General features: G+C 52.9%; 1 protein-coding gene across 16 annotated transcripts; it reads left to right on the forward strand.

Annotated features, from left to right (window-relative positions):
- The first annotated feature begins 1,580 nt into the window (after positions 1 to 1,580).
- On the forward strand, positions 1,581 to 25,725 carry TJAP1 (tight junction associated protein 1). Of its 16 annotated transcripts, XM_082730134.1 has the most exons (12): positions 1,587 to 1,668; positions 2,167 to 2,262; positions 11,343 to 11,471; positions 18,157 to 18,254; positions 18,994 to 19,119; positions 20,732 to 20,760; positions 21,475 to 21,636; positions 21,859 to 21,925; positions 22,173 to 22,202; positions 22,950 to 23,057; positions 23,162 to 23,245; positions 23,944 to 25,725. In XM_082730134.1, the coding sequence occupies exons 5-12, from the start codon at positions 19,021 to 19,023 to the stop codon at positions 25,036 to 25,038; spliced, it is 1,674 nt and encodes a 557-aa protein (XP_082586260.1). In that variant the 5' UTR covers positions 1,587 to 1,668; positions 2,167 to 2,262; positions 11,343 to 11,471; positions 18,157 to 18,254; positions 18,994 to 19,020; the 3' UTR covers positions 25,039 to 25,725. The 16 variants fall into 16 exon arrangements, with proteins under 16 accessions (XP_082586267.1, XP_082586260.1, XP_082586254.1 ...); XM_082730128.1 differs by lacking the exon at positions 22,173 to 22,202 and having other exon boundaries at positions 11,343 to 12,306; XM_082730127.1 differs by lacking the exon at positions 22,173 to 22,202.
- The last annotated feature ends 93 nt before the right edge of the window (positions 25,726 to 25,818 follow it).

The raw sequence follows: 25,818 nt of genomic DNA on the forward strand, positions 1-25,818 counted from the left end.
TGTCACCAGAGAGGACAGGCAGGGGGAGCACTGGATAATTTACAGAGGAACATATGCTAAGGCTTCTCCAGAACCATCTGGCCAAGAGAGGCCTGGGCATGGGGTGGATGTTGTCTTTAGATCTGAGTAAACTTCAGCCTCCAGCCCAGCCCATTCCCTCTACCTGAACTGTGGCTTTCCCAGGAAGGCTCTGCTCCCTGAGTACTCACCTCCAGAGTTCCACCTGGCTCTCATTCCACTCCCTCCTTTGCTGAGCCTGGCTTTGGTCTTTACTACCTTTCCTGAGAGGGCCAACTCTGGCCTTTGGGGCTTGTACCTTCCACCAACGCATTTCCCTATTCTGTAGTATTTTTCAACCCCTCCTCCCCACCACTATATTCCAAAATCCCTCTATCACTCATCTCCTTGCCATTAATTCACTCAATAAATGTTTATTAAGCACCTACTATGCCTGGCATTGTTTTAGACACTGGGGATACAGAGATGAATGAGAAAAAGTCCTAGATCTCTGGAGTTTGCACTATAGTGGGAGATGCTGAATAAACATATATCAGATAATGATACAAAAGGAAACATTCATGTAAAAGGAAACATTAAAGCAGGGTAAGAGCGAATGACTAGGGATGCTGTTTTTGACAGAGTGGCCAGGAAAGGCTTCTCTCTAACATAGTGACATTTGAGCAGAGACTCTAATGGGAGTGAATATCTGAAGGAAGAACTTTCCAGGCACAGGGAACAACAAACCTAAAAGCCCTTAGTATTCTCCATGCATTGGAAGGATGCCATGATATTTATCCATTAAGCATTTACTATGTTCCAGGCACCTGCTAGGGAATATGAACATGCAGTTGGACACAGCTTTTGCCCTGAAGGAACAGCAGCTTAGTGAGGGGTGCACTATTTAAGTAAATAATTATAGCATAGGATAACTGCAGTGAAGTTATGTGCGAGTGGCTAGAGATGCCCAGCAAAAGGAGCACCAAGTCCAGTCTTGGGGCCTGGGGAAGGTTTTCTGGAGGAGGTGACATTTCGAGCTGAGGGCTGAAGGACACACAAGAATTGACTATAAAAGGGGAGGAGAGGGCTTGGACATTTTGAGGGCCGGTGGCCTGAAAATACAGGACGATTGGGAACCTGAAATCTCTCGGAGAGGTGGAAAATTAGTCTGGTGAAGGTGGAAGCGGGTGGGTCACACGAACCGCTACGAGGCAAACTGAGAAGCTGCTTTTATCCTTTCGATGACAGAGAACCAGTGCTGGCACTATTCCACTATATTATTTTGTTTTCTTCCTTTCTTCTTCCCTCCTCTTCCCTTCCCTTTTCTCCTTCCTCTGTCTTTCTTTCATTCTTTCTTTCTTTCTTTCTTTTTTTTTTTTTTTTTTTTAGGACCAGAATCTTTTCTGTTCAGCTCTGGAACTCTTCCAGCTCTTGCCCTACCCCTGACACCTCCTTCCTTCTCCAGCGGCCAGGCCTCCAAACCCTACTCTTAGGATATCCCCACCTTTCCCCAATCACCCGGTGCCCTAATTCCCCAACCCAAAACCACGCCCTTAGCCACGCCCCGATGACGCGAAGCGCCCGGTGCGTGGGGATTCCCGCGGCCGCGGCCACTACCCGGCCTGCCCCGCGGCAAGATGGCGGCGTGAAGGCAGCGGGCAGCGGCGGAAAGTTTGTTGTGGGATTGTAGTCGGCCGGGAGGCTAGAGTTGGGGAGGATCGTGGGGACAGTATCGCGGAGTAGGGGCGGAGGAGGGACTAGCTTCGGGGTTAAGAAGAGGAAATGGGATGCTGGAAGAAGAAAAAAAAAAGAGGGAGATGGGGCGGAGAGGAGGGGGCCTAGGATCCGGCGGCGGCCCTGGGGGAGGGGCCCGGGGCGGGGGATGCACAAGTAGGTGTACAGGCCCTAGGGAAGCAGTCGCGAATTGGAGGAGAATTTCTAAACCGAAGAGTCAAGAACCCTGGAGTTTGTGGCCGAGGCCCGACTGTGCTGGGCCAGTAGGAAAGAGGTCTCTCACGTGTTGGAGGATAGTGGGGAAGAGGGGAAGAGAAACGAGACCTGGAGGATGCTGGGCAGGTGCGGTATGGAGGGAACTAAAGCGTCAGATGACTCTTCTGCAGACTTAGATCAGCCTTTCCAGAGTTCCTATAGCATCTGCCCCAATTTCAGCTGAAGACTCAGGGGCCCCAGGGACTGGAAGAAATCACAATACCTGCTTGGAAAGAAGAAGAGGTAGCGACTTGCCCGAGCTCAACCCCAGAGCGGGTAAGGTGGCCTCCAATGACAGGCTGGCATGCTCCCTGCAGCAGGATGCATAGGCTCAGAGTGATACTGAGAAACATTTAATCTGAAAAGGGCTTTCATCTATAGAAGTTGCCCTTTGCCTGTGGTCCCTAAGTTAGTGTTCTGCTTAGATTACACACTGATTTTTGAGAATTGGGTGTAGCATTGAGCCTTGTGTGTCTTTACCTGTACAAGTGAACACGGTCAGGGGCCTAGAGATGAGGCCAAAAGTGCTTTAACATCCCTGCCACAAGCAGTTTCCTACATGTTCACTGTATCTTTTCGGTCTCCCCATCACATCTTCAGTTTGGCATCCTACCTGAAGTAGAGATTTGTGAGTGAAGGTTGGAACAGGGGGAGTCAGAAAAAGTCTGATCGTGCTATCACCAACTTCTGAATTCACTCTTGCAGCAGGTGTGCTTCTTTTGAGCTTTCTTTTGGTAAGAAGGGCTCATTAGCTTTTCTTTGGGGTTGTGCTTTGGTGGGTAGGTGGAGTCAGTAGAGGAGGAAAAGCAGGCTGAGGTTAGGGGGAAGAAACCCAGAGCAGTTTACAGTAAGGTATCGGTTGCATTGACTCGTGTAAGGCTCTGAGAATGTTTATTGTATCACCCTCTGTCCCTGAGATCCCTGATACTTGGGAACTGCTTTACGGTCTGGATCAGTGTGGTGATGGAAAGAAAGGATTGTAGAATTTTTCTAATAGCTTTCTTCTCTTCCTTTGTATTCTCCCCTTCGAACCACATTTAAAAACAGTTTCACTAGCCAAACTAAACATGGCTTAGGAGATAGTGGATTTATGGGGTGCCTGGGTGACTCAGTGGATTAAGCCTCTGCCTTTGGCTTAGGTCATGATATCAGGTTCCTGGGATCGAGACCAGCATGAGGCTCTCTGCTCAACAGGGAGCCTGCTACCCCCTCTCTCTCTGACTGCCTCTCTGCCTACTTGTGATCTCTCTCTCTGTCAAATAAATAAGTAAAATCTTAAAAAAAAAAAAAAGATACGGTGGATTTAGGGTTAGAGAAAAGAGAAGGGGTCTGGAGCCACAAAGTGTGGTGAATATGGTCCTCACTTCCTTTGATGCCCTGTGGTTATGCCCAAGCCATAGTTGGGTACAGACTTTTTACAGAAGCTCATTTCATGACTGACATTTGTGCATGATTGGATTGGGAAGTCTAGTTTGATCTAGGACTCCGCACTAACTATTCCTGCTCCCTGCCTGTGCCACCCCCCTCCAAAAGGCTTGATATAGACAGACCAAATCACTCTTACTAGGCCAGCTTCAATACCTTCAGGTATCAGAAAAGCTGATGTTACTTAGCTGTGACTCTGGAAGATTGGGAGTTTTCTCTTTCTGAAGACAGTTTGTGGACTCCCCCCTTAGAGTTGTGATCAGCCAGGAGAGTGTGGGGGGCACACAGAAAATAATGACTCAGGAGCCGGAATTCCTTGTACAAATTCTGGCTTTGCCATTTGTAGCTCTGTGACCTTTAGAAATTGTACAGCTCTTTTTGCCTTAGCTTTCTTATGGTAAGAGTGCCCGTCTCATAAGGTTGTTGTGAGGGTTAAATAAATGTGTTTAGAACAGTGACTGACACTTAATATGTATTTGTTGTTATTGTGCTGGTCAGATCTCAGCACTGACTTCATCATTGTAGTAGGTGTCTCTGGCGGCCCTGTACTGGTTTGAGCTTCTGTCTTGTTGTTAGAGAGATGCAGCACATGTGGATTTTGCATGTAGTGAAAACATCTTCATTAAACTATTTAAAGTGATGTTAAAATGCCCATGATTTCCTTTTTGAAGTTGTGAGGTTTTAGAGTTGCCGTTGCAGTTGAGCTATAACAAGAGAAGTGCTCAATGAGCATCTTCTGTGTGTCTGGCACTGTTGTAAGTGCCTTAAATGTATTAACTGATTTAATTTTTATAACAAACCTACGAAGCAATACTTTCATTGTCTCCATTTTACAGATGAGTAGAGGACAGAGTGGTTAATTTGCTCAAGGTCATCCAGCTAGTAAGGGGCAGAGCTGAGATTTGAACCCAGACTATCTGGCTTCAGCAATTGAGCATCCTTCTTCTTTTTTTTTTTTTTATTTGGTATGAAAATAACTCTTTACTAAATATGACTAGTGGCAATTTATATCTCTTATTTGTTTGTCATAATGGTTAGATTGTAGTAAACTTTTTTGATTTATTTAAAAATATGTTTTAGGACCTGAGCTCTTCATCACAGCTCTCTCCTTCTCAGATATAAAAACTGGTACAGGGACTGTGGGAGGGAGCCCACTGCCCTCTTAGCCAAATCTGGACTCTCCATGATTCAGCCTGGTGATTGCCCTTTAGAAAACCTTGGACCTGGGTTGGGTGAGCAGGCTGACAACGAGAATCTACTCTTAGCTTACCTTAAAGGGGGGGATGTATTAATGAAGACGTAAATAAAAGGCTCATTTCTGACTTTCATTACTGACAGGAGCCGCTGAAGTAGCCACAGGGTTAAATTCATAGACAATCTTGATGGCATCTTTATTTTTAAAAGAGCAGGTAGCAAACTACACACAAAAAACAAAACAGGTGGCGTTTTAACCAGTGTCAGCCCCACCAGCTTGAGGGGAAAGTGGAAAACAGCTCCTGTGGTCAAGGACAGTCCTGGCTTGGAGCTTTGCAAGTGCTTGCTGGCCATTCTCTTTGTCTTTAGCCAGCCAGGAATCCCACGCGCAGCCTTGGGGCAGACTTTTGATTGACAGGCTTTCCTTGCCCTGCACTTAAGGATCACTCTTCCCCTGCTTCTGAGTCACGTCCTGTCTGTTTAACATGCCCGCAGGGCCCATCTTTTTCTTTAGTAAATGACTCTACCTTGCCATCAGAGTAGGCACGCGCCTGATGTCTGAGCAGATTTCTGGGGAATGGGGGGCTCAGGATTTAGGGCTTTTTCTGGGAATTCCCAGTCAGCCCTCGAATGACCTTTGTCTACTTGTTGTGGCACGTGAAATTTTGAAAGTTAGTATCTATCAGTGTCTTTTCCCCTCCACCATTAAGCCAGGAGCCTCCTTTGTCCGGATGACATCCTTTATCTCGATTTGTGCTGCAGTCAGCGTGCTGAAACGTGTATTCTCCGTGAAGTACACCTTTGTGTTTTGGTAGAAGTCATCAGACTTACTGAATTCAGGTCTCTTTTTAGCAAAAGCTTGAGCTGCAGGGTGACGGCTGATGGATTTGGAGTCAGTTCCCTGCCTTTACTGTTCTGGTTTTGTTGTTCTCAAAGTCCATTTCTTCTCTTAACACCTCTTATTCGAGAGTATTCTTTGCATCTAATCCCTTCACCTTTTCCTCACCACCATATTCTGAGCGTCAAGGACCTCTGGGTAAACCCGGCCTTCATTTCTCACCGGGATTCAGCCTCTCTTTTTCTTTTCTTTTTTTTTTTTTTTTTAGATTTCATTTATTTATTTGAAAGAGAAAGAGTGAGTAAGAGAGCACAAGTGAGGGAAGGGTCTTAGGGAAAGGGAGAAGCAGACTACCCCACTGAGCAGGGAGCCCGACGTTAGGCTCCATCCCAGGACGGCAGGATCATGACCTGAGCCAAAAGCAGCTGCCCAACCAACTGAGCCACTGAGGCGCCCTGTGGATTAGCAGCTCTGTGAACTTATCCTGTCTAGCTTCTGGGCCTTTGAGCTTGCTGGCCCTGCTGTTTGGAATGCGCTGCCTCCCCCACTCTAACCTACCTCTTTGTCCTTTATTTATTTATTGTAAAGACTTTATCTTTAAGTAATTTCTACGCCCCCTCCACTCTAACCTACCTCTTTGTCCTTTATTTATTTATTTATTTATTTATTTATTGTAAAGACTTTAAGTAATCTCTACACCCAACATGGGGCTTGAACTACAACCCCAAGATGAAGTCGGACTCTACCAACTGAGCCTGAGCCAGCCAGGAACCCCCCCTGCTTTGTCCTTTAGGTCTTGGTTTAAATGTCCCTTAATTGGGGTTCCCCACTCCTTTTGTGCCTTTCCTTTGTGCCTCTGTGTTGACGCTTAGGCTGCATTGTAGTTGTCTGTTTACTTGTCTGACTGTCCCAAGACTGTTAGTGCCCTGACAATAGGGACCATGTCTTAGTCATTATTGTATTCTACCCTTTGGGATAGTACAAGGCATTGAATCGGCACTTTGTGATGCGGTGCGTTATATAGAATGCATGAAATGTGATGGGCAGTCTCTCCCCTCTCCAGTCTGTCTCGCAAGCTGTTGTGAGAAATGTCTTCCAAAGAAAAACACTGTCTCTTCCCATAAAAATGCCATGGTTTCTCCCTTGTTCAGGACACAGTCCACGCTCTAGCTCAGCGTGCAGAAAGGTTGTTTACCGATTGGTCCCACCTCAACCCTCTAGTCTGAGTTGTTGTTACCCACTTTATCTGCCCTGTTCTTCATTGCTCCTGAATTTCTCACTGCTTCTGAACATGCTGCAGCCATCTATTTACTTTCTTCTTCGCTTGTGCATTTTACTCTTCGTGGTTGCCCCCTTCTCTGAAACTCTGCTTGTCCCCTAGGACCCCACTGGTCTGTTACCTCCCATGAAAAGTCTTCCCCACTTTCCTTTCTTCCTCTTGGCACCCATAGCACGTTGTGTTTTTGGCATTTATCATATTGTATGGTGATTTCTCTGTTTACTTGTTGGCCTCTTTCATTTAACTGACCCTCTGTAGAGGAGAGACCCTCCCTGATCATGGGATGAGGGTGAAGGGGTGGGGAGTTGGGAGTGAGGTGAGCCGTGTAATAGAGTCTGATTTTGGAGTGAGGCTGACCTGGTTGAAATCTTGATTCTGCGACTTAAAACAACAGCGTGACTTTGGACAACTGGCTTAAGTAGGACTCTTGGTCTTGTGGCTGTACAGTGAGGGTCACATTATCTTTTTTGTAGGAGTATCAAGCATTAGAGATAATGAGTTCATGGCGTGTAGCATGGTGCCTGTCATACGGAGGATACTCAGTTAATATTTGTTTAGTAAATGAATTCCATTTTGGAAAACACAATGGGTAAGAAAAGACTTTATTTTATTCAAGCTAGAATAACACTTTCGATTTCTGCCAGGAGCATTTTTGAGGTGGAAGTAAAATTGGGAGTCTCTCTATAGCATAGCAAAGCAATATAAAGGCTGAGGCTAGGGACATCATCAGTGCAGAATAGTTGATGTTTTGCCCCTTCTTTTGTGTTGCAGTGACTCCTTTGATGGATCCCCTTTATGTGAGGATGGTGGTGACCTTGGTGGGTAGAGATGGGGGTGGGTAGGTGGTAGATTTGTAATGTAGTTCAGGCTATGGATGACTGAGTGGGGTGTTTGAGGATTCATGTTCCCTGGTGTTTTATGGATTGAAAACTGTAGGATGAAGCTGATAGAACATATCTAAGCATTCAGGAAGCCAGACTTCTTGGCCCTAGTTTTCTTAGGGCTTTCATGATCTTGTGTTGCAGAACCAGGCCTAACACAGCTACTCCCCAGAAATAGGGCTGGTAGCTGGGAGTTCACTGTCCCTTCTTTGCCTTTTTGTTTTTAGTGTAATTGATGGGGGTGGTTCTTAGGGCACCAGTTCCCAACAAACACCCAAGGAATGTGTTTCCAGAAGTCTAGACTTCTTAATTATATAATGCCAGCTGGTGCTCCAGTTTGAGTTTATAGTCCAGATGAGGAAGATATGTTTGAGTTTTTCAGAGGGCAGCCTTCTTGTCTGGTCCTTGAACCCCTGCCCCAGCCAGCCGCTTCTCCTCTGGGCTCTCAAAGCATGTACCAAACTGTAATGCAAGTGGCTATTAACCTGTCTTCCCCTCCCCGCAACTTCGGGCAAGATCTTTTATTTCTGGAAGCTTCTTAGAGGCCCTCCATGGTAGGTGCTGAGCAATTCCCGCTTACTGTGTGACCCAGACCTGTCCTTCTTGAAAGGAAAGCAGATAGGTTCTCTCCTTTGAACTCTTAGGAAACAAGGTCCTGCATAAACAAAAGGTGATAGGATTAGCAGTAGCATTACTAATTATTGTGGAGTTAATGCGGTTCGGTGATCTTCCAGGTACTTGGCTCAGCGGTTTCCCTCTTTAGCTTTCATATGTTCTAGTAACACATCCCTAAGCCAGCAGAAGAGGTTAAAAGCAGAGGTGAATCTCACACCAGTGTATTTTTTGCCAATCACCATCTTTTAACAAGTCTGGCTGCTGGCATCGTCTTTGTTACTAAGTTCCTCTGATTGCTCCATAACCTGCTTGCTTTCCTGGCCGTAGTGCTCATTGTCTGGGTGGGCTTCTGCTCACAGCCAGGGCCTACTACAACCTTATTAATGCCTACATGAGTCAAAAGGACGAGACCAGTAGCTGAGAGTGACATGATGGCGTTTTCCCTGGGCTCTGCCCCTTGTCCCTCAGTGTGGGAGTGCACGTTGCAATGTGGCATATCTTTGCTGGTGGCGTCTTGGCAGGGCTGGTAAGCTGCTTCTTATGTTCAGCCAGTTGGAGAGGAGATTGGGGTGAGGCAGCAGGACTGGGTTGTGCTGTGTATGTTTAGGCTTCAAAGGGGCTGAGCCTTCCTGGATGACCATGAGTGTGAGAGTGGGACCTCTTTGTTAGTTACTGTCTCATAAGTGCCAGCTCTCTGCGAGGTGACCTTTAGAAGCTGGGAAGGACATGGCCTTCCATTTGTGAAGAGCTCTATGCTTTTCCTGTGAACTGTGTGTGTGTGGTAGGGGGTTCTCCCTGAGGGCAGGGACCAGGAAGACAGTCTAGGCTGTGCTGGCTTCACTGTGTGCTTCTTTCAGCTAACAGTAGGATAGTAGGGTTTATCATTTGGGGTACTAAACAGGCCTCTGCACCTTCCCAGGTAAGCCCGGGGGGACTTCAGTCTAGAAGCCTCAGAGGGCTTTACATCAGGGCAGAATCATTAGGACTTTCCTGTTGCTCCCTAGAGGAGGCTTCTACCCCAGTTCTGTCTGTGGTCTTGGGCAAATCACTTGTCTTCTCTGTCCCTTCAGAATGGGAGAACACCACCTGTTCTGTGGGCCTTACTAGGCTACAAGGATCAAAGGACATACAGTGGAAGGGAAAGCACTTCTGGGATGGCAAAGCACAGCGTGGATGGAGGGCTTTTGTCCCATTTGTCCAGGAATTCTGTTTTCATCATAAGCATAATATGTGTCCTTGCATAAAATGCCTGCCATACAGAAACATGCAGAAGGAAAAGTAAAAAGACCCTCCCTTTCTTCCCCCACTGCCCCTGTCTAAACTCCTTTCCCAAAGACAGGGAGCTCTCCTGTTTCCTTCTAATCATTTTCGTGTTGCTTCTAGACATTCCTCCTCATGTATCTCTTGTAAAATAAACACAACTCAGTAGTAGTACATGTTGTTCTTCAACTTGCTCTGCTCATCTAACACTTCCCTGGGGTTGAGTAGCCCCTGTTGGAGCTTCCTTCCCAACTAAGGGGCTTCCTCCGGGCCTGGCTTCTTGGGAGGGATGGAGAGTCTTTACTAGAGGTTCTTGCCACAGCAGTCATGCTGGTTGTCTCTGAGGGGTGGTTTTTTATGCTGCAATGAGGTCACCCCCCAGGAGTGCCCTGAGTGGGAATCGGGATGGTTCTAAACATGGTGTGGGCACCATCGCTTCCGTCTCACATGCATTTCTTCCCTTCGTGCTTCTGTGCTCTGAGGCCAGGAAAAGAGTAAACTTACCTGATTTCTCAACATAGAGACAGTCCCTGCTTTCTGAAACCTTGGATTACCTAGGTTACTTGCTGCTCTGTTTTGAAAGCAAACCAGACCCAGCCGGTGTTTTTTGGTTTTATTTGTTAGTGAGAATTCTGAAGGGAGCCTGTCAATGGGCATGCATTCTTAGCAGTCTAGGGAAGAGGTCAGAGCTATAGGAAGAGATGTTCTCTCCTCGGTGATTATCTCCCTCTCTGGGGTCAGGCCTTGGCCTCTTGGGCTCTGCGGTTGTTGTCAGAGTATTACAGGGAGCCCTGGGAGTAGGCAGTTGGGAATGATTAACCTAGGCTTGGGAGAAGGGCCAGGCCCCTCTGTGGTGTCAGGTCGCTGTTTTCCCTCTACCCTGAGTCATGTCATCCACAGGGCTTTCCAGACAGAAGGGGAATCCTTCTGTTTTTTCCTTGCCAACATGCAGCCCTCCTCTGTGAGCACAAGCAGTATTTGCTCAGTATTTGCTGCTGCATTTGCTGTGCTCTCCTCTCCTGCCACTCCAGGGGTCACATTTTGTGGGTTTTCTGGGACCTTACTACTATGGCTCCATTTCCCTTGTGATCTCTAAGCCAGAGTGGGTTACTTCACTTGGGTGGTTCTGGAGGCTTCTGGAGAGATTTTTCTCCTGTTCTTGGGCTTGCTGTGATGGGAACACTAGTCTCTGGGCACTGCTCCTTCTGAGTGGGTGGAATGGTTGCTGTTGGGAGTGTGAGGAGCCTGGCTGCAGCATGGCCTTTATCCTTGCTCTCTGGACTCCTCTAGGGCCAGCTCCCTGGGAAGTGCCATCCCCTGGCCTGTCCTGAGGCTGGCCCAGCTTTGGGCCTGGTCACACACTGCCCCATTGTGTGGTGCCTTCCATGCGCTTCTTGTTGCAGCCTCTGATCCCTGTGCCAGTCCTCTCCCGGCCCCTTGCCTCGGAGCCCGCGGGAGGTGGCAGGGTGGGCTCTGCTGGCGCAGCCCTGGAATGGGTGGCAGCGGCAGCCGTGGCCAACTTTGTTCCGACAACCCCGCTTTCGGAGCTATGGTGCAGCCTGGCAGCCATGTCCAGGGAGAAGGCAAGACTGGGGAGCTGCCCCCTGGCAGCATTGCCCACTTCCACCTCAGCTCTCCTCTCCTCGGCTTGACCTATCAGAGAGCTCTGTCACCTGGGGTCAGCCAGCTGGACTCACTGGCTGGCAAGGGGGTATGCTGCACTTCTGCCTGGCATGATTTTTGGATGGGAGAAGGCCCCCCAGGGTCTAGTGGTAAGTCTGGAGGAGCTTGCCCTGTCAGAAGAGCGCAGCGTGTACCCTCAGGCATCTTGCAGCTTGGCATTCCTTCTGCTCTCTCTTTGCAGCTCCGGAGTTGGGCTGCTCTCAACCAAGCTGTCTGTTTATATGGAGTGCCTGGAGGGCGTCTGCCATGAGTCTGTCGCTAACCGTGCTAACCAGGAGAGCTGGCTGGTGAGGGAGAAGACACTAACCCTGTGAGTCTAACCTGGGCCAGCTAGCCTGCTCTGGGGGGTACCATCAAGCAGTGCCTCAGTCACCCCTCACCCTCCCCCAGCCAGCCTGGCTGCCTCTTCCCCTTACCTCATGCCTCCTCTGCTCTCTTGTCCTTACTGCTGTCCCTCCACCTTCCCAGACTCCTTGCTGTGGTGGTGAGGGGGGCATGTTTCTGTTCAGTCCGCTTTAAGCATTATGGAGTTTGAGAACATCTCGCAGTTACCATGCTCTGTTTCACAGCTCGGAGACAGATGGAGCCAGAGTGGGAGGGAAGTTTTCTTCTCGGCTAGATAGTTGCTTCCCTTTGTCAAGTGGGGAAGATTGCATGATGTCCTCATTATTCTCACCCAGGATAATCATTTAGGATCAACTGCAAGGTTCTCCTTAAGGTTGTGTGTGGGGGTAGGGGGGTTGATGAAAACTGTGGCCCGGCTGTGGGAAACTCCCTGGGCAGAGAGTGAAGCTGAAAGCTTGAGTCCAGAACTAGGTAGTCACCTGAGATAGAGCTCGTGGCACCCATTGCTCGAGTAGGTGGAGTGGGTGGACTTTGGCCCCCCACTGCCTTCCCTCTGCAGAGCTTCAGGTAGACTTTAACCGGGAAGAGCTGGAAGGGCACCTCCGCCAGAGCAAACGGGACCTGGCTTTGGATTCCACAGTGGGCCTGGGAGAGGCCTTGGTTTCAAACTGGGAAGCTGGTGAAGAGCCTGCCATAAAGCTCCTCCCAGATACCCTGCTCCTTCCAGGGTTGGAAAGGAGAAGGGGGCTCTGGGGATAGCGGGAAGGTGGATTGCTCGGGCTCCTTGGTGTTCTGCAAAGGTAATTCCTTAGACAGCCTGTCTGGCTCCAGCCTCTGGAGTCTGTGTGGTATGGGGCAGCTTGGGACCCGGAGGCCCTCTGGGTGGGCTCTCTTTCCCTTGGGCCAGGAAGGAGAAGCAGGGAGCTTCCTGTTTGTATGGGGTGGGAATGCGTAAATGTGCGAGGGTGTAGGGGCTGCCTGGTGTGTAGGGACCCTGAGTCGGGAGGAGCCAGCTGAGGGGTGGGGGTGTCTGGTGTCTGGGCTCTGGCCAGGAAAACAAGAGGGGCCTACAGCGGAGAGCTGGCTCCCACCCCTTACCTTGCCTTAGGCGAGGGCATGGGACTTTTGGGCCCTGCCTTTGTTTAGGGGTGATTGCTTGGATCATCAGCAATAGTTGTCTTCAGCCCCTTTGTTCCTGTCAGGTGTTGCTTGAGTGAGAGGCCAGCTGGATAGACTTGAGGTATTTGCTCAGGTGGGAGCCAGGTGAGCTCTCCAAGGTCCCCAGCACTGGTTTAGAGTCCTCGGGCTTACTCTGGGGCAGAACAATTCCCACCCACTTTTTAAAAACCTGTCAGTTGGTGCCAGTTAGAGCAGGCAGGGGGCCAGGTCAGGGCCGCAGGCAACGTGTCCCGAGAGTAAGATGGTACTTGCCTAGAGGGGTGGCAGGCATGGCTGCTGGTGGGACAGCAGGGCTGGTCTGGGCACAGACTGGCATCTCCCAGCCTAGTCATCGGCCCAGAGCAGAGCCTGCCCAGACCCCACCCCGTGCTCTGCTGGCTGCTTGCCTGCCACGCGCACAGGATTGCTGAGGGCTTTGCTCATGTACCTCAGAAACAGCTGCATGCCGGAAATGGGGGGCTGGCAGCAAGCAGGAGGGGCACCTGGGGGGCAATGAGGGGGAGGGCTGAACCCAGCCAGCTTTGGTGGGATGGGCTCACCGTGCAGGGGGGGACTGACACTCGAGGTAGAGAGGGGCTATATTAATTGTGGGGGGGGGGCGCTCCTTGCAGGCAATCTCCAGGGCCTCTGCTGGGTGGCCTGGCTACAGGGCTGGCCCTGGCAGGGTGGTGGTTCATGTTTCTTTGGCCTCAGTCAGATGCAGACCCTGAATTTCAGAGGCTTGAGAGGCAGCCAGACTTGTATGGCAGGAGTATGCCCTGCCCCCAAAGGCACAGCTTCCTCCAGGCCTTCGGAGTTCAGAGATGCTATCCAGGGCTTACAGCTGAGGTTAGTTCCACAGAGGAGGCACTAGGCCCTGTGTGATCAGACATTCATGTTTTAGCCATTGATGAGCAGCTTTAGGAAGGGCATGTGTTTATTTTTGTTACTTATTTGTATCGTGCTGGGTTCCACAGGGGAATTAGGGCAGCATAAAACACAAATGGAGTGTTCTGGAAAAGGGCTGATTTCCTTTCATTCTCAAAGCAATAGCGATTGCTAAATGAGTGATTCTGTTTGACTTTCTTCAAGTGACTTATGAAGAGCTGTAGTGATTTTTGTGGTGATATGTGGCCCTTCCCTGATGGTCTCTCACTTGCTTGAGTCAGTGACACCTATGAGTAGAAAGGCATTGTCATAGGTTTGAGAATGGCCTGAGCCCAGATGAACTGTTGGGGCCATAATTTCTTATAGAGTGTGGGTGATGTGGGGAGCAGGGGAGGCAGCCGGGCTCTCTAGGGCAAGGCAGGAGAACTGGGGAGGATGGAGTGAGGTCCTGGTGTGGGACTTGAGCACCTGGAGACCTCCGTGGGGCAGACTAAAGTGTTAAAAGCCACAGAGCCACGCGCATTTTGGTTTCACTCCCTTCTCCTTCCGCAGGGGGAGAGCTGGATGCTTAGACCTCCCCTCCTCTCCTGTACTTTTGGCTTTGCCCTGGGAAGACCTACAGAAAAGATGGCAGAAGGAAGTGAGAGGGTGCCCTGGGCTCTTGGGCTTAAACCTTCTTGCTGTCGCCTACAGTGGGTATTTGCAGAGAGTGGGAGTGAGGATATGGTTTGGAGAAAATCTGGATTCTGAAGGTTTCTCCTTACCCTGCTCCATCTCTAGCAGTGGTGACTGCTGACTGTGGTGGCAGCCGCAGGTCACATCCAGGCACTTATCTACAAAAAGGAGCAGGTGTGAGTCCTGTCTCCTGGGTAAAGAGGGATGCTTGGCAAATTTTTGGTCCTTTCATTAAAGGCTACTGCCCCATGTCCAGCACACATTTTTCCTTATATCTGCCACTGACTACACTCTGCTCAGCTGTGCAGTGGGTTCACTGTGCAGGTCTGCTGTGCGTGCTGAGTCCCATTTCTAATGAAAGTAGACTTTGTTCTCTGGAGGCAGCTAATCGTGCCCCTTGGGCTGTAATCAGGGAGAAGGTATTTAATACAGGGCAGGCGGCAACAGGCGGCCTGCACTGACTGGCGGATTGCAACATGGCAATTAGGAAGCTCTCACCCCCCTCTCCGCCCCAGCAGGGCCCACATCTCCTCTGAGGAGAGTTTTGAGTGAGTGAAGAATGAATGCTATGCCAAGGAGGACCGGCGAGTTAAAGCTTGGGAGCGGGGGCCTCGAGAAGAGCCACTTTCCCTTCTGGAGGCTGCTCTGGGTGTCTCCCTCAGCAGTGCCTACAGGGCTGCAGACCAGACTGGGTCAGCCAGAGTTTTTCACCTAAGCCTCAGTTGTTCTCGTAGTGCAAACCTAGCTTGTGATCTGGTATCTCCACGTCCTGAGTCCTCTGCCCCCAGTTCCTTGAAGCTCAGGTTGTGTGGGGTGAGGGGTGGGAGTGGGCTTCTTCTTGGTCAATTTCTAGACCTTCCAAAAGACCACTTTCTTGGAGGTGTCCTGGAGCCAGCTCAGCAGATGGAGGCCGGGACCCCAAAGGCCGTTTGCTTGCTTATTCTGGCCTGTATCCCATTCTGAGTTATTCAGCTGCTTTTCCTGGGGACTTCCTCTTCTTGACAGGGGATTGGACTGAAACATGCCAAGACAACATGGGAATCTTTGGGTAAAGGAGATATGGCCAGTGGAGGCCACAGCTGGTGTCTGGGTCTTGCCGATGGGGCTACTCTGCTATCTTGCAGCTCACTTTTTTTTTTTTTTTTTTTAAAGATTTTATTTATTTGACAGACAGAGATCACAAGTAGGCAGAGAGGCAGGCAGAGAGAGAAGAGGAAGCAGGCTCCCCACTGAGCAGAGAGCCCGATGTAGGGCTAGATCCCAGGACCCTGAGATCACGACCCGAGCTGAAGGCAGAGGCTTAACCCACTGAGCCACCCAGGCGCCACTGCAGCTCACCTTTTATCTTCTCCTGGCTGTGGGCCTGGTGTCCAGCTGCTTCTTGCTTTGTTCTCCAGTACCCCTGGCATGGCTCTCCCTCCAGGGTCTGTCCTGCCCTGCTGTGCTTCCAGTCAAGGACAGTGGCCTGTGAGGCCCATCACATTCCTATTCAGTGCTGGAATTGGCTCCCTGCTCTAACACCCCCCATCCCCCAGCCGTGGGCTGGATCTGGGGGCACTTAGCACTTCTCAGGAGTTGGAACTAGGGCCCCAACACATACTGGTATTGACATGAAGCAGGGAGTGAGAGTGAGACAGACTCCCCTCATGGGCTTGTGTCAGGGACACTGCAGGCTCCCTCACAGACTGTCTCCCTAGTGGGCCTTGCCTTCTGCTTCCCCAGTTGGGAGTGGCTCCCCTCCTCGTGGCTCTGGTGTGTATGGAAAGAGTATGCTCTGGCCAGGATCGATTGCTGGCTCCATTCATACCAGAGTGTCTGCGTTTGCAGTACTCCTCCCATCTCCCTGCCAGCCACTTCCACACTGTCCCTCAGCAAGCCAGGTTATCAGGTGCAGAAAGCCCTGGGAGTATATGATGTGAGGCCAGGAAGTGGAGACTTGACATCAAGATGACCAGGATGTGTGACAGGTAGAGCTAAGGCCCCGGGGCATGGAGTGAAGGCCGCTGTCCTTCAGCTAGTATCCCCAGGTACCTGAGCACATCATTGTGCTCCTGGCCTGCCTGCCTGCCACCCATTTAGTGTCCTGGTGCTTAGAAGCCAGAGTGGGTATTAGTAAGAATAGGGCTAAGGAAGAAAAGAGGCTGAGAATCGAGGGGATCCGCAGCGTGACCTGCAGGGAGAAGGGGACTACTCAGCTTCTTGGGGAGCAGATGGGGAAGGCTCCCAACTCGAGCCTCCTCACCCCTGGATTTTGTAGAGGTTCTTGGCTCCCTGTGTCTCTTACTCTGTGTTTCTGGCTGTTCCCCTTGCTAACTCAGGTACCCCACACTTACAGCCTCTGAGTATTAGCACCCAGCTATCCAGGCTGGCTTGGAACTTTCTGGGCCTTCCCCCAGGCTATAGGAGCTCCCACCCTAGGGCCCGCAGGAGGGGTAGCCCCGGGGAACCTGCGGGGGTGACTTGTTTGCTCCCCCACACCCTAGGAATGTGCTGTCCTTTTGGGCCCGCCCGGATTCCTGCGCAGGGAGTCAGCTCGACACAGCATGCTGCTCGTGCCCTGTGGGGACATGTCCGCCTTCCCATCAAAGGGGTGGAGGTTGGCGGCTCGTGCCTGCTGCCATACCCCAGCTCCCCCTAGAACCCCAAGCCAGAGACCAGGCTGCCCAGACAGAGGAGGGAGGCCACTCCTGCTTCCCCACCCTCCCTACCCCCTCACTGTTCTTCCTGCCCCAGGCTCTTTTGGAATGTGACAGGAGTCACGGCCAGGGCATGTCCCGACAGCAGGAACACATGCTTTAGCCCGCAAGGCTTCCCTAGGCCCCCAGCTCTATTTAGGAGGATGGCGGCGGGAGGCGGCAGAAGGTTGTTTATGCCCAGAAGGCCACCTAAGGTTACTGCCTCCATGGGCCCCTGTGGTGGCTACTGCCCCCGTGCTGCAGCCCAGCTCATTACAGGTGGGGGCAGAGCTCAGCGGCCGGAACCTGTGGGGAACCTGTGGGGACCTCACTGGTCACTCAGTCCAGCCACCTCTGTGTGAAAGAGGGATCAGTGAGGGACTGAGCTGGGGCCATACAGTGTGTCAGAAGCAGCGTAGCTTCTGACACTGGGCAGTGTCTCAAATCCCTGGACTCACGCTTTCTGCCTGGGAGTTCCTCCGCCTGGGTGTTGTCAACGTTGTGTGCTGATGATTCTTCATTGTGTGGCGTGGTCTGGTGCACACGGCAGGAGGTTCAGCAGCATCCCTGGCTTCTCCCCACTAGATGCCAATAGCTCTCCCCGCCGTTGTGACAGCCATTCACACATGGCCAGGGATCTGGGAGGGGGCAAGTGACAGAAGTGGGCCATAGTCACCCTTACTGAGATTGCACAGTCATTGCTCTAACTGCTGCTTTTTCAGATTTTTCTCTCCTGGGTCTCCCTTTCCTTGTTGCAAAGTCTGTTTACAACGTTTACACACAAAAGTAGGATTTGGGCTCCTGGAACCATGGCCAGGAACTTTTCCCAGCATCTTGTGGGTCTCTACTAGGCTTTTTCCTTGTGTTCTCTTCTGCAAGCCGTGTTCCCCAAATCTCTTAATTTCCAGACTCTGAGAGACCTGGGAGATGAACAGGACAGATGTGAGGTAGGATAGGGACAGGACAGGACCAGACCTATTCCAGAATCAGGCATGTGGTGAGTTGAGACCACGAGCACATACAAGACGCGCATGTGTATCGTCTAGGGCTGTGACTGTGCTTTCTTGGAGAAAGGAGCCCCGTGCCTCTGGTCCTCTCCTGCTTCCATTGCTTTCCCCAGATCCCCGGGCCATGGCTTCTGCCTGGCTCTCCCTAGGGGCCTTCCCGGGCCTGGACTGGGTAGGCCGGCCGGGGGCACCAATAGACCCGTGGCTGACAACCTGGTTTCCACTTTCTTCCCTTCTCTAATTTCAGGAGCTGTTGGCTAGAGGAAGTGGAGGGGCCGTGGGATGCAGAGAGCCAAGGGCTAACTCCAGGACAGCGGAACAGAGAGAGCTGCCGACAATCAGACGGTATGTCCCTGGGAGGCCTGCACCCTGCCTCGGTCCCCTTCCGGCGAGGCTGGCAGGCCAAGGGGCAGACAGGTGGCCCCTCGTGGTGGGGGGCTGGTGAAGAGAGAGTGGTGAAGGCCAGAGAGTCTTGGCCTCCAGGACTCTCAAGCTTGGAGATGCCCCCCTTCCGAGGAGCCTGGTTTGGGGGAGCATCTTCAAACCCTTACTTTCTGGATACTTGGCGGGATGGGGGAATTTGTTTGTCTGTTTTTTGGGGTTTTTCTGAGCTCACACGTGTGGAACATTTCCTAAGTGCCAGGTAACTGGTTAGTGGCTTATGTAATCTTCACAACAGGTCTGTGAAATTGGTGCTCTCCTCATCCCCAGTGTAGGGTAGATGAAACTGATGCAGAGGGAATGGGTTTTCTCTCTAAGGCCTTTTTGTAAGGCCACGGAGGGGAGCAGTGGGTTGCTCTTAGATACCTTGTCTTACTACTAGGCCACAGCCTCTCTTCCTGGTGCCTAGGCCATGGGCCCTGCCTTCTGCCTCCCTAGTCCGGTTGCATTGGGCCCTTGTCCCCTCCAGCACTCCCCTGACCTATGGGCACGGATCCACCAGAGTTCAGGTTTCTGATGTCCCCAGCAATGGCCCAGGCCTGCCTGTGTGCCGGGTGGCTCCTACATATGTTCCATTTACTGTCCTTGGCCAGAGGCCTCTTGCCCTTGTCTCTGAGCCTCCTCCTTCCTGGCTTCCCCACAGCAGGTTGAGAACCCCTCACATCCAAGAATGACCAGTGCGGCCCCTGCTAAGAAACCGTACCGCAAGGCACCCCCTGAGCACCGGGAGTTGCGGCTGGACAGTCCAGGATCCCAGCTGGAGCAGGAGGTCAGGAGATGCCTACTCCTACCCTGGCTGGTAGATGCGGGCCCCTGAGGCTGGGTGCCTGACTGACTTCTCCCACCTTAGAGGACTTCTGGGCCCCGGAGCGGGGGCATGGGGGTTGTGCTGCTGTGTCGTGCCTGGGGGCTCCTAGCTGCAGCACTGCTGGTAGGGAGCAGTGCAGGCTCACAGGACAGCTGTGAGCACATGACCCCTTGTCAGGGAATCCCAGAGTCTTCGTGGCTCAGCAGAAATGCTCTCAGGCAGTATTGTTCTTCTGACAAGAGGCAGCCCACCAGACGGAGAGGTCCTCACATGCTGGAGGCTAGGACTCTCTGGAGGAGGTTGAGGTGGTGCCCTGGCTTCTTCCCACCAGACCAACTGATCTATGCTGTCCCCAGAAGTCTGGCCCTTCCTCCATCTTTGCCTGGTCTGGCTAACACTTATGAAAGACATACTCCCTGCCAGGAGCTGTGTTAGGTTCTCATGGGACTTCTTCAGGCCACTGTGAAACAGTCTCCAAACAGGCTCTCCTCCCTCATTTGGTTTCCTCTCAGGAGGAAATGTGTGTTGCAGTCAGTTTGCCCGGCTGCTTGTGCCCACCCTGTTGCCACACATAGTGCATGTTTGCAGAGCTCCGAGATCTCCGACCCCGCGGAGCATCAGGCATACCAGGGCCTGCTGTAGTCCATTTCAGGGTGGGAATGCTGGGACTTGCCTAGTCTCAGTTCAGGGAACATTCAGTAAGAAAGTCAGGTACTGTGATAGGTGCCATCCGGTGGGCATTCCCTTGGTTTTGTAGATGAGGACACTAAAGCTTAGCAAGGTTAGTACAAGCAGAGTGTCGTAGAATGGGATCAAATGCAGGTGTCATTGGCTCCAGAGCCCATGGTCCAGGCCACCCACCTCTTTTCCGGCCTGTGATCGGCATTCTGAAGCAGTCACCTCCATTTGGAGCAGGCCTCTTGATGTTTCCCTGCTCTGGCTGGCTGAGCTCTGGCTCTTGGGCTATGACCAGAATGGGGGCTTGGGGAAGATGGGGCAGGAGGTTCCAGGCAGGACAAGGAGAAGACACATCACTGCTCTCAGTCAGGACTAGCCCAGAGGCTCTCCTTCATCCATGTTCTGGTTCCTTCTGAGGACCTGGAAGGGCCTGATTCTGCCCCATCTTCCCTCCAGGGGCCAAGTGGGCTTTATCAGAGCTCAGAACCCTACTGTAGCTTGTTTTCCTTCTTCACTTCTCTGGAAGGTTTCTGCCATGCCTGTGGGCCCCACTACAAGCCCAGAGAACAGCTGGGAGGCTCTCTTTATCCCTGGGAGATGTAGCATGGGTACCAGGACTCATTTGCAACTTGCTCTAGAATTACAAGAGGGTTTGGAAGTGGTGTGGGTAAGGGTGAATGTTGGAAGAGGTTCTCAAACCTTCTGGTTAGCGTGGGAAAGGGTGATCCAGGCTTGTCCAGGTGTTACTGGATTGCCTCCATCTCTCCAGGGCCCACTTCTGTGAGCTTGCTTAGGCTTTAGACATGGCCCTTTCCAGGGCTTTTTGGAGGGTGGGCAAGCAGGGTGGGCCAGTGTTCTAGGGCTGAGCCTCAAGTTTCCATTCTTTTGTGCCCAGGAACCCCTGACTGATGCGGAGAGGATGAAGTGAGTATCTGCTGCCCAAGAGCCTGCCTTGCCTCAGCACTTCCTTCTTAGCTCCAGGCAAGGCTGTTGGTACCACCGGGCTTTTCATTGGATTAGGGAGAAGTGAAGGTTAGGTGGGGTATTTAGGGATTCTGGGAGGAGGCCTGATGTGGATATTTCCTTCTGAAGAGAGTTTTTGTTCCATGGGCTCCAAGAGAACCTGGAACCAAGGAGGTAGGTGCTCAGAGGGTCCTGCTCTTGCCAAAGAGCCCTTCCCCGGCTCCTGGTCCTCCTGTGCCAGCTGCCTCCCCGCAGCCCTTTCTGTCAGCTACATCAGGCCTTTGGAGAGGAGGGTGGTGCTAGGCTGGATTTCCAGGAGATTAATAATGGAGCAGCCTGATTGTGCAGTGGGGAAACCGGAGCTGGAGGGCTTGGTGGCCGGCTGGCTTAGGCTGTAACCAGAGACAGACTGGGAAGTCTTACCCCCGCACCATTTCTGTCTTCTCATTCTTCTTCACAGGTGGGGGTGGATTCTACCATGCCCTCTGCTTCCCACTGCCCCCCTCCCCACCTCACTGCCCCCAACCAGGCTATGTTCTCAGGGCTAGCAATATGCTGCCCCAGACTCAAGACTCCTCCTTTTGCCTATGCTCATGTCATCCCTACTCCTGGGGCTCCAGGGCTGGCCTGTCTTAATGCTGATTCCCCTCTGCCTTTGACCCCTCACCCTGCCAGGCTCTTGCAGCAGGAGAATGAGGAGCTCCGTCGGCGCCTGGCTTCGGCCACCAGGCGCACTGAGGCCCTGGAACGCGAGCTGGAGATTGGGCAGGACTGCTTGGAGCTGGAGCTGGGCCAGAGCCGTGAGGAGCTAGACAAGTTTAAGGACAAGTTCCGCAGGTGTGGAAATGAAGGGTCAGGTGCCCATGCACATATATCCCCCTACCCCACCCCATCCATGGGAGGTTAGCCAGTAGAGGCCTCAGAGATCATCTGATTCTTTTGGGGAAACCGAAGCTCTGGGAGGAGAATGATGTGCCCCACATCCCATATCAGGGAGGGGTTGAGGAGGGCCTGAAGAGTAGATCTCGACCCAGGGGTCTGCCTTGTGTTCCTCTACAGGCTTCAGAACAGCTACACGGCTTCTCAGAGGACCAACCAGGAATTGGAGGACAAGCTACACACGCTGGTAATCTGTCGGGGGGCGGAGGGGCATGGGGGCACATCGGCTGGCACTGTGCTCATGGCATAGCAGGGGGCTGGGATTTGCCCATGGAGTGCCACTGTGCCCTGGGGCTTGGGAAAGGGGTGGGACAGGGCGGGCAGGGGACCGCAGTGTGCTGTGCGAGTCAGGACTGTCTTAGTGCTCACACTGTTTCTCTTCTCTCCTGGCTTCCCCTCGCGCCGCCGCCGCCGCTGCCGCCCTCTCCCGTCAGGCCTCTCTTAGCCACAGCTGGATCTTTGCAGTTGCGTCTGAGTTTGTGTGTTTTCTCCCTTGCCCTGGCCTCCTCCTCAGCTGAGACCTGGGGTTGCTGGGGCCCTGGCCGTTTATCTCTGCCCACTGCCTTCCTCCTTCTTACGTGAGGCCCGCTCAGTACAGTGCCTCCCTCCTGGGGGGACAGCTGCGGGCCGGTGCTTGGTGCTGGCAGAGGTCCTGACTGATGTCACTGCTGAACACTCACGGCTTCTCAGCTGTGGTGGCAACAAGCCCAAGCCATTTGGGGTTGGGGGGGCACTCCAGCCCCTGAACTGAAGATCAGAGGGCTGCTGCTGAGGCCGCTGCTCCCTCCTGACTCAACTAGATAATCTCACAGGCGCCCCCGGCTGCCACCCCACCCCACCCCTCCTCCCTTTTCCTAGTCTAGCCTCGAAAGTGCTCCACATAGAGGCTTCGGCCCCTGGATTTGTATACTTACTCCTTCTCAGGTCCAGCTGCCTGACCTGTGTAGAGTCCCTCGAGGGGCAACTCTTATATGGTCTCTGTTCTTGGCCCTGGTGGCAGCAGGTCATGTTCAGAAAGCCCCCACCCCACAGCCAGCCCGGAGAACAGGAGAGGTGGCTGGTGTTCTGTCTGTCCATCGTCTGTCTATTCCGTCCGCCTTGGCTGCCCCAGCACCTGTGGCTTCCTGTGTCTCTGGGCTGGGGGGGGAGGCGGAGGGGAGGGAGGCCAGCTAGGGTGGGGGGGCGAGGTTCACATGAGTTTTGTGCCTCAGATCAAGAAGGCGGAGATGGATAGGAAGACGCTGGATTGGGAGATCGTGGAGCTGACCAATAAGCTGCTGGACGCCAAGAACACCATCAACAAACTGGAGGAGCTCAATGTATGGAGGGCTGGAGGGCTCTCCCCGCCTGTGGCTGGGTTGGCCCCAGAGTGGCCACACTGCGTGGCACGGGGCTGGCCGGTGACCCCCACCTGTATCTGCAGGAGCGGTACCGGCTGGACTGCAACCTGGCTGTGCAGCTCCTTAAGTGCAACAAGTCCCACTTCCGCAACCACAAGTTCGCTGATGTGAGCAGAATGTTGTCCCCGCCGCTGCAAGCCCCGCCCCCAGGACGCCTCTCCCTTGGGGTTTGATACCACAGGCCACCAGCCTCCTCTCCCCCTTTCTGCTTTGCCTGCCCCTCGCCTGCATGTCTCCCCTTGAGTCAGTCAGCTCTGCCACTGATCGGTGTTCCATGTGCGCTCAGGGGACCATTGCTAGCGCAGGGGCTGGCCTGGCTGGGATTTCTGGAACAGACACAGGGAGAGAGGCGCCCCCTTTTGGGAGCCCATGCCCAAGGTGGGGATGGCTGTTGACCATAAGAATATCAAGGGGATTTGGCTGAACTGACCGTGTTACTGCAGCAGGTGAACTCTAGACTCTAGAGCCTCAGGCCCAAGGCTCACAGGGTCTATAGAAGGAGTGGAGGCGTTCTTGAGGCCACTGGCCAGTGCAGGTGCCTCAGACTTCCATCTGGTTTGGGCAGAAGCCTCTGTTGGGATGGGGGGAAAGGGACATGGGAGAGCTCATGGGCTTTAGTGCTCTGGGATCAGCTGCTGGGTGTGTTCCTCTGACTCTTCAGGTCGTTCGCCCCTGTGGAGCATCGGTTTGTCTGTGAAGCCAAGCTGTGCGCCAGGCTGGTGTGAGACCAGTGCAGTAGCCATTACTTCTGCTCAGAAGTTGGGAGCATTCATGTGTCTTTCCTTTTTCTGCTCTTTTACCCCAGCTGCCCTGTGAGCTACAGGACATGGTCCAGAAACATCTGCACAGTGGTCAAGAAGCTGCCAGCCCCGGCCCCGCCCCTAGCCTGGCACCAGGGGCTGTGGTCCCCACATCGGTCATCGCCCGAGTGTTAGAGAAGCCAGAGTCTCTCCTGCTCAATTCGGCACAGTCAGGCAGTGCCGGGCGCCCCTTGGCTGAGGATGTCTTTGTGCATGTGGACATGAGTGGGGGTAGCCTGGGTGAACCTGCCAGTCCCCCCGCCCCTGGCAGTCCCACCCCACAACCCAATGGAGAATGCCACTCTCTGGGCACTGCCGGGGCCTCCCCAGAGGAGGACTCACCCTTGCCGGCCTTTGAGAAGCTGAGTCCCTATCCCACCCCATCTCCACCACACCCGCTCTATCCTGGCCGCAAGGTCATAGAGTTCTCTGAGGATAAGGTGCGAATCCCCCGCAACAGCCCCCTGCCCAACTGCACTTACGCTACACGCCAGGCCATTTCCTTGAGCCTGGTGGAAGAGGGCGGTGAGCGGGCCCGCCCCAGCCCAGTGCCCAGCAGCCCCCCCTCGGCCCAGGCGTCACCCTACCATGAGCCCAGCCCTCTTCCCCCAGTACTCAGTGCCCCAGCCAGCTCTGCCAGCTCTGAGGAGGACCTGCTCGCCAGCTGGCAGCGGGCATTTGTGGACCGCACGCCACCCCCAGCCGCTGTGGCCCAGCGCACAGCCTTCGGACGCGATGCACTCCTTGACCTGCAGCACCATTTTGCTCTTAGTCCCACCGACAGAGATGAGGTGGTTCCAGCACCTTCTCCACCTAGTGAGAGTGGGCTTTTGCTGCCCACAGAAGCTGACCCTGGCCCTTCCAGGGAGGAGGAGGAAGAGCTGAACCTGCCCATCAGCCCTGAGGAAGAACGTCAGAGTCTGCTGCCCAATGATGGTGGCACAGAGGAGGGGCTGGTCACTTCCCACACTGAGGGCCGGGCCTGGGCACTCCCCCACTCCAGCCGCCCCCAGCGCAGCCCCAAGAGGATGGGGGTGCACCACCTGCACCGCAAGGACAGCCTGACCCAGGCCCAGGAGCAAGGCAACCTGCTCAACTAGGGCGCCTGCTTGCTTTCCTACCATGGCTACACTGGGACCATGGGAGACCCCCTACCCTGCCCCAGAGCCCTCCTCCCTCAGGCCAGCACCACTCTGCTCCCTGTGCAGGGTAGGGGGAGAGAGGGAGAGCACACCGGACTTTTTAGCTGCATTGACTATGACTGGCCCCAGCTTGCCTCCTACCTTTCCCTTTTCTTCATAGAGTATGTACTTTCCAAATGTAACATGCAGCTGGGGCTCTAGACCTTTCTTCTGGCCAGCCTAAACTGGGCTGTTCTGGGGTGCTGACAGGTCTGTTACATCAGTGTTCATCTCCCATCCCCATTTCGTACCCACAAATGGTTTTTTGTTGGTTTTCCGAGGGTGGGAGGGGAAGGTCATTTGGATTATTCTAATTTCTAATTTCTATTTTCTGCCTGCTTTCCTCTCCTCAAGTCCTCTGCACAAGCTGTTGCCTTCAAGGGGTCCTTGGGGGATGAGGGAGAGGACTCACTCAGGGCTTGCTTCAGCTGTGTCCATCCTCTCTCTGGGAGGGAGAAGAGGGAGGGATTTGGGGGCCTCAAGCTGGTCTGTGGGTGAGGCCTGGCCCCCTCCCAACCTTGGCTCTAGACTGTTACTCCCAGCTTTGGGAAGTTTTCACATCAATGACTATTTTAAAATTAAAACTATTTTACTGATACTGCCTAATTTGTCTATTAATGGTTTTCCTTGTGCAATTCTTCCCCCCACTCTTGAGCTTTCCAAATCCTAGCCAAGCTCTGATCTTTGCTAGTGAGTCCC

This window comes from Mustela nivalis (genome assembly GCF_964662115.1).
Source record: "Mustela nivalis genome assembly, chromosome: 5".
Classification (NCBI taxonomy): domain Eukaryota; kingdom Metazoa; phylum Chordata; class Mammalia; order Carnivora; family Mustelidae; genus Mustela; species Mustela nivalis.

What these genes read in the sequence shown, in the direction of transcription:
- TJAP1 (XM_082730134.1), top strand. Translation starts at nt 19,021, where the DNA reads ATGACCAGTGCGGCCCCTGCTAAGAAACCGTACCGCAAGGCACCCCCT. An exon ending in GATCCCAGCTGGAGCAGGAG is followed by an intron (nt 19,120 to 20,731) that starts GTCAGGAGATGC and finishes TTTTGTGCCCAG; the next exon opens with GAACCCCTGACTGATGCGGA. An exon ending in ACAAACTGGAGGAGCTCAAT is followed by an intron (nt 23,058 to 23,161) that starts GTATGGAGGGCT and finishes CTGTATCTGCAG; the next exon opens with GAGCGGTACCGGCTGGACTG.